Source organism: Primulina huaijiensis, chromosome 13 (assembly GCF_012295235.1).
Source record: "Primulina huaijiensis isolate GDHJ02 chromosome 13, ASM1229523v2, whole genome shotgun sequence".
Taxonomy (NCBI): Eukaryota; Viridiplantae; Streptophyta; class Magnoliopsida; order Lamiales; family Gesneriaceae; genus Primulina; species Primulina huaijiensis.
In genome coordinates this window covers 12145164-12153625 of record NC_133318.1, presented here as the reverse complement: position 1 = coordinate 12153625, position 8462 = coordinate 12145164, and the positions used below count along the sequence as shown (strand labels likewise).

The following is an 8462-nucleotide window of genomic DNA, read 5'->3' as shown; positions in this document are numbered from 1 at the left end:
GTTACAGCTTTTTGTAAACTTAAAAATATATCTTTGAATGTAAAATGTAAAAATTATGATAAATAAATTTTTATAAAAATTATTCATTAGCATTACTCACTACTTCTCCAAAGACAATGTCAAAATTATTTAGTTTTTATTTACTTGTAGATGAAATGAACAAATGTTTTTCACAAAAATATTTGTTAATTTGAATGTGATGTATTTTATTTTGTAGATTTATAATCTTTTGAATGATTTTATATATGCAAGAAGTTTATCTTTAATTTGGTGAGGATGTTTTTGTAAAATCAATTATTATGATGATGTCAAAATTGTCAATCTACGTATGTTAAGTAAGGACCAAGTTGCCAAGAAAACTGAAATTCCAAAATTCTTTGGTTTTTATTTTCTTGTAGATGAATTGAACATATTTTTTTCCACAAAATATTAATTTGAGAATATTGAAATACAAAAATTCATTGGTTTTATTTGTTTATAGATGAAGTGAAAATAATTTTTTCCCAAAATAATTAATTTGTAAAATATTGAAATACCAAAATTCTTTTGTTTTATTTGGTTGTAAATATAGTGAATTTTTTCCACGAAAAACACATAATTTGTGTAAGGACATGATGTTAAATATCCTTTATTTTACATTAATTGAGATTATTTAATTTAAAACGACGAATTAAAATAATGAAGCCAAATAATTAAATCATGTGGGTTGGTGTTATGAAGAAGGTTCGACAGTTAATTACATTTCACAAAAATGATACGAAGCATTATCGGATATAGAAAGAAGATGACCTTATAAATATTCTGTAAGTATTTATTCTATCTATATTTCTTTATAAAAAAATCCAACTAATATTTTTCAAAGCCTTAGTTTATTTTTAAAATTTAACAATATATGATTGAATACATATAATTTTACTAATTTTAAATATTTTTCGTCTTTGTAAAGGTCAGAAACTATAACAATTACTTATTTGATGATCTTGCAATTGACAAAAATGTATTTTTATAAAAGATGGATATAAGAAAATCAATTATAACTTTATGTAATCTGAAATGAAATATGTTTGAAGGTAAATTTTTAAAATGATTATGAATAAATCTTTACAAAAATTATCATTAGCATTACTCAATATTTCTCCTTATGATTGATAATAAGAAAGTACGAAATTATTTGGTTTTTATTTGCTTATAGATGAAGTGAACATATATTTTTCACAAAATATTAAATTGAATATGATTTGTTTTATTTTGTAAATCTATAATCTTTTGAATGAGTTATATATGCAAGAAGTTTCTCAAGAAAAAAAATTAATATCTAAAAATTTAATACTTCCAATAATATAGTATGAAATATAAAAAAAAAATATGTTGATCGTAATTTTGAATTTTTGTATTTAAATAATATATTGCATAAATCTGTTATATCACTAAGAGTTGAACATTTTTTGATAAATTAATATCATATTAATTAAATCATATTTTTCAGTTGTCTAGAAGATGAAATAACTAAAATTCATTGGTTTTATTTGCTTGTAGATTAAGTTAAAAGATTTTTTACAAAAAAGAAACATAATTTTTAGAAGACTGAAATAACAAAATTCTTCGGCTTTATTTGCTTGTATATTAAACGAAAAAAATTTTCACAAAAAAACTTAATTTGTGTGAGACCTGTAGAGGCATCAAATAGAGAAGAATATACATTTCTTCTCAAAATAAACAAAACGATTTAAATAATTTGTAATTGAACAACAAGAAATTAAAAAAAATTTCAGCAACGAAAACATTGAATGCAAAAAGATATCAGTAGATTCTGAACAACAAGAAATTAAAAAGAAAAAAGATGATCATCAACTGTCTCAATTGTAATAATATTGAAATATAAGTAATAGAAGACGATAACAACACAAGAATGAATATTGAAGATAATTAAATTGTTGCACGGAAAAATTTTCAGCATCGAAATTATTATAAAAAAAGAAGTCGTCCAACAAAAGAATCAAAAAATACAGATATGAAAATGCAAATGATTGATGTCGACAGCACCATAAGATTTGCTAATGAAGATGATGAGAATATGGTTTTTTTTCACAAGGAAGAAAAAGCTGATGACAAAAAAAAAAATTGTGAAAGCAATAAAAATTTAAAATATAAAGGAAGAAAACATTTGACGAAATAATTTAATTTAAGATTTAGAATATATTATCTAGCTATATTGTATTTTTATTTTCATAAATAGGTTGCACGTGGTAAAATAAATGGTCAACACTATGTATTATAATTTTTTCTTCTCTCAAATTTAATTTTAATTATTATTATGATATCAATTCTATATTATATTTTCTCCAATGTCTAATTTATACAAAATTATAAGATTTATTACTAATATGTTTTTCAACAATTATTAATTTATTTAGATTGCGCTTGGATGAATTGATTTCAAATTCATGGATTAGAATTATAATTTTATTATTAACAATGAAACAATAGAATATTGAATCTAAAAACGACTTATTTACATATTATTATTTATATAAAGTAGAATGAATTTCAAATTACATCATTATTGGGTGGACTTAAAATATATCATAATTAACATAAAATACTACTATATACACATGAAATGAGTGGATTTGAAGTTTACGATGTTACTTCACTAAATAACAAAAATACATTTGAATGTATTGAAATCCTTCCATTCAAGAATAACCTTAGATTTATAACACATAAAATTTTTAAACAAATATCTTTTGCACTCATTTTATAATACTTGTTGTACAAATTATATTACATTGAATTTTCTACGGATAATGTTAAAAGACAACCAATATATCGTACTACGATATTTACAACAATTATATCATGAGATTTTGTTATTGTCTAATGAGATTTTATATTTAATTTATCATGAGATTTTGAAAAAAAAAAATTTGTGGTTGATTTTTTTGTGTTGTAAGAATTATTGTACAAATTTAGTTGTACATGTAGCATTACTCATTTTCTATTAACTAAAATAACATGAAAATCATTAATATATAATTTTCTGTAAATTAATCTCTTCCGATCTCATTTCTTTAACAACAATTATTGATAACGGAAATGTATTTTTACGTGCGTAGCACGTGTCTTTACCCAGTTTAAAAAAAATAGCCAAATCTAGAGGTGACACTTGACAGCGGGATGAGTTTGGTCAACGGAAAACCCGTCCATTTAAGAAAAAAATTGAACACGATTTCACCCCTTCAAACCCCATCATATCCAATTCTTGATAGACCTTGCAAACTCGTTATGCATTATACATGTTTTCAGTTCTTATTATAAATACCTAAAAATAAATACAATCATTAAAGTTACAACAAAATTATAACATTTTAATAATAAATTAACAAAAATATTATTAAAAGTCACCACCTAGCAATTTATATCATTAAAAAAAAAACTAATTCAATATTAATACAAAACTAGTAATGATGGCACACGCTATACATACATGTAACCTAATTGAACGCTTCCCAAGTAAGATAGATTTATATCTGAAAGAGGTTGACAATAAGTTCTTTCAAAATTTACTATTTGTCCTCTGTATGTATTCAGATTTTTTAAAAATCAAAACAAAAGTAGAAGACCAAAAAAATAAAAAGAAAAAATGGAAAATTGAAGTTGAGAGAGTTTAGTGAGAGGAAAAAAATTGTCTGATCACGGTTTGTAAGAATATTTAGATAATTTTTTATTAACATTTTGTCTTTTGATCAATACGTAACTCTCTCAAATTGATGTTTGACGATATTCATTAAGTTGTTATAACCATAAGTAAAAGATATTAAATCCGACTTGGATAACCAAATCACCATCCAAAATTGTTCTTCGGGGGTTTCCTCTCCTCTCCGCTCCTCTGGAATTTCACAATATATAATAATTCAATAACATTTCCCGCCAACTCCTAAGTAGGAAAAATGAGAATCGCAGAGAATTCCACGCCCGACCAACGCCATGGCATCGCTTCCGCCACCGCCGCGGCAGTCGACAGTGACCACTCTCGCGCACTCTCTAAAATAGAATCCTTGATAAACTCGCTCGAACGCCACCCCCCTACGCAGCCCCTACTCGATTCATTCTCCTCGGATCTTAAACTCTCTCTAGCAGTGATCAGTCAACTAGCTCCTTTCCCCAACTCCACCAAAATTCTAGTATGGAAACTCAGCTACCGCCTCTGGAACGTGTGTGTCGACCTTTCCAATGCTTCTGCAGCGAAGATTTCCGAGGAACATGCCAAGCTCCGTCAAATTGCCGCAGATCTGCTCTTCCTCAATTCTGACGTTGAAGGGATACCTTCTCCTGGTATGAAGGTAGCTCTGTTCTTCTACAAGACTGGTTTGATCTGGCATGATCTCAAAAAATTCGATTCAGCGGAACACTGCTACGAAAATGCCACCGATCTTGTATCAAAAATTGAGATTCATTCGATGTCTGACTGCGATGAACAAAAATTATTGTTAGATCTCAATCTTGCCAGATCACGAGCTGCGTGGGAAATATCAGACTGCAATTTGGCGATCACGTTACTAAATAGGTCCAAAAATGTTTTGTTTGGTATTGCAGGAAACTATAATGCCCTAGCTAATCAGTACCTGACGTTTGGAAAGATGTTACTGTCCAAAAATGAGGCTTCTACAGTAAATCAGTCATTAAAATTGATGAATGACGCCTTAGAATTATGTGAAAAGGGGTTAAGAGTAGTAAAGAGAACTGAAGAGACATTAAATTTGAAGGAATTGAGGTTGAAGACTCTGAGATTTATTGCTGCGGCTCATTTGCAAGGTGATGAATTTGAGAGCGTGTTGAAATGTGTGAAGGTTTTGAAAGAGGTTGGGAGTGATGGTGACCACCATCCGAGTTTGAGTGTGCTGGCAATGAAGGCATGGCTGGGATTGGGGAGATACGGGGAGGCAGAGAAGGAGCTGAGAGGAATGGTGCTGAATAAGGGGATCCCTGAGGGTGTTTGGCTGTCGGCAGTGGATTCTTACTTCCAGGCTGCAGGTACGGCTGGCACAGAGACTGTTAAAGGTGTGTTTCTTGGGTTATTGGAGCGATGCCATGTTAGTGCTGGTGCAGCTGTTAGGGTGATCAATAGGATAGTTGGAAAGGGAATGACCGGTGTTGAAGGAATGAAGGTGAGAGCCAAAGTTGTTGGGGAGTTGGTAGCAGATGAGAGGGTTGTGGCACTTTTCCAAGGAGAAGGAGCAGCAAAGGAGAGGACCACAATGCACGCTCTTCTTTGGAACTGGTAAATTCCAGTATGCCTTAAGAAGTGCATGATTATTAATCCATTATTTTATTCTAAATAAATTTGATGCGACAGTGTACAAAACTTCACAGAAGAATACGAAGAATCTACGCTTTGTTCTAGAAGAAGTGTCTCTTATACTTTTACTGTGTTACAGTGTCACGGGAATCAGAAGATTGACTATCTTCAGAAGTACTATGCATTGTTTTCCTTGCATGTGATGATAGTTAGAATGGTCTTGTGTAGTGGCTTTAGGCTCTTTGTAAATCCTGTTGATGCTTTCAACTGCCAATTCACTTTTTCCTTGAAATCACAAAAGAAATACATGTATGCTTGTGTATGCGTGTTGTTTTTATTCAATCACGAGGGCTTGAAATTACAGTATTTATATTTTGAATGCCATTTCTGACCCAATCAGGAGAAAAATAAATTAAGTTGTCCATACGACGTAGATTCTTTCGGTTTTTTCCCTTTTCTTGCTCTGTTTCTTGAAGAACTGTATCACTTGATGCAATACAAGGTACCGATTAAGTTATTTCAAAACCTACCATTGCAGTGCCACAGATTTTTTTCGATCGAAAGATTGTCTATTCAGTGCCGATATGTTTGAAAAGGCTTTGCTGTATGTCCCTCATGGCATAGAGAACAGAATCCTTAGAGCGAAGGGATTTCGAGTTCTGTGCCTCTGCTATCTGGGACTCTTGCAGTTAGATAGAGCCGAAGAATACATTAATGAGGCTGAAAGGGTATAACAAAAATCAATCAGTGTCAACTAATCTCTCCATTATAAAATATAAAATCTCTCATTCCTGTTGTTTTTGTTTCTTTTTGTTTCAGCTGGAACCCAATATAGCTAGTGCTTTTCTCAAGGTATAGTTTTCCATAATGTTGAAAGTGAATCTACTTAAGCTCAGGTGACACTTAGGACTGTGTAATGGCTTGTTCTGAAGTAATGGCTTATATTTTGGGATTTGCAGTTTAAGATCTTCTTGCAAAAAAAAGATCATGACAGTGCCATAACACTGGTGCAATCGATGCCCAACTGCCTTGATTTCAGTACAGATTTCCTCTCTCTGGTAGCCCATGAAGCCATTTCATGCCGCTCCTTTTCTGTTGCCACCGCCTCTCTGTCGCAACTCTTGAACTTTCATTTCTCAGGAAAACCGATGCAGACTAGTGAAGTTGTGGTATTCCGCACATTAGTCACAATTTTAAGTCAGGACCAGGCAAATTACTCTGATATCCTGAAACAAATGAAAAGGGCTCATGCTCGTCAATCTGAGATTGGATCTGACTGTTTTTTTGGCTCGGGGGAGGTTGGAAGACGAGAAAAGAGTTGGTTTGCAGCAAATGCTTGGAATTGTGGTGTAAGGACTGGACAGGAGAAGAATTATGAGTTAAGTGCAGAATTCTTCAGGTTGGCATCAGAGTTATACGGAATTCCGGAGGATGGTAAAGCAGAGAGCAATGATGCCATGCTTTGTAAATCGATAATACTGACTGTATCCGCCATTATAGCTGCTGAGAAGCATAAGAATGGGACACTTCTAGAAGCTGAAGTCAGAGAAACCATAGCATTGTTAGCCAGGGCAGGAAAGGTAAACATCTAAATATGTTCTAAAATTTTGTTAATGTTGCATTTGGGAAGGGTATAAAGAATACAGATACAAAATACGACGACTCGAAAACAAATTAAGATAAAAGACAGCAGGATACAAGTGTTGAAGAACACATTAGAAACCATAACATTTACTCTGGCCCCTTTAACTTTTAAAATAGTTATTAATAGCCAAATAGCCTAAATTGTATATGATGCCTACCGACCATGTATACCACATTCTCTCTTTTTTTTTTTTATCATCCCACAATTTCTTTTTTTTATCTTCCCACACTCTCATTTTTTTTTAGTGCAAGTTTTGGATGTTTCTACGGTCCTTACAGACACCCATTACTGAGGAAGCTCACGTATTAAAATTACATCTGACATGATAAATATTTTAGCATTCATGTGAACTCTAGCTAAATTTCAATCCAAAAACAATCTCTAAGTTACCCATGCTTTTACCAATTCTTTGATACAGATGCTAATGTCAACCTCAGGAACCATGAGAAAAAGTGATGATTATGTCGTTGATGCAATAGAGCCCAACTTCTTCTTCTTGTACACATGGAGCGCTTGCCACTTGCACTCCAGGTTAAGTGACACAGGCAACCAACAACTACTATTAGTTAAAAACTTTGCCGCCTCCAAATCTTGTGACCCAAAACAATTACTTCAAATCGGCTACGAAGCCTCACAAGGATCACAATTCAATCCTGAAGTTTCCATGTTTGCTTTAAATGCCTGCCTTTCTTCTCTTCTCGTTTCCCCTTCCCCAGATTACGAAACTGTGGCTATTGTCCTACGGAAACTAATATGTGTTAGCACCATTTGTAAGGGAGAATCGGATGATGACTCGACATTTGAAATGTATAAGCAAGCATACAGGATTATGGTTGGATTGAAGGAGGGAGAGTATCCCATTGAGGAAGCCAAATGGCTTGCCACGACAGCATGGAATCGAGCTGCTCTCCCATTGAAGATGGGGCACGTTGATTCGGGCAAAAAATGGATGAGTCTGGGATTGGAACTAGCAACAAAATATCCAGTAATGCATGGTTATAGAGCATGCATGGAAGAGTATATAGCATGTTTTGAGACGTTTAATGGCGGGGACGATGGCGAGAGAAGTAGGATGGCGTCATGAATCATGATCTACGAATGTTGGTAATGGTCTCTATAGAATATGATTTTGTACAGGCTTCAGGTGTTGTTTCATCTTGAAACTGTCTCTCTTTTTGAATTTTCAGTACACAAGCCATGTAGAAAAATCTTGAGTTAATCCGGACAAGTCATGTGTTGATAATGTTACGTGGATATATGTTTGCAAATGCGAATTTTGACTGAAGAATATAGATTTCTCTTAAATCGATATAAGTCACTAACACTTGATATCCACCAACGTTTAATAAAATATTAATATTCAAGATGTTAAAAGTTTTTAATTTTAGTCGAAAGTAGTTTTCTCTATAAATTCATCCGTAAAATTTTTATCTTCCTCAAAAATAATTAAAAAGACAATTGCAACAATTTCTAATTTGATTAAAAAAAAAATTAATTGAATTTTTATTCAAAATTTTA

General features: G+C 32.1%; 1 protein-coding gene across 1 annotated transcript; it reads left to right on the top strand.

The window, feature by feature from the left end:
• Positions 1-3886: 3886 nt before the first annotated feature.
• Positions 3887-8205, top strand: LOC140991097 (TPR repeat-containing protein ZIP4). The gene is made up of 5 exons (XM_073461019.1): positions 3887-5281; positions 5838-6027; positions 6119-6151; positions 6259-6879; positions 7363-8205. Exons 1-5 carry the CDS (start codon positions 3951-3953, stop codon positions 8026-8028), a joined length of 2841 nt encoding a protein of 946 aa, XP_073317120.1. The 5' UTR covers positions 3887-3950; the 3' UTR covers positions 8029-8205.
• Positions 8206-8462: the final 257 nt, after the last annotated feature.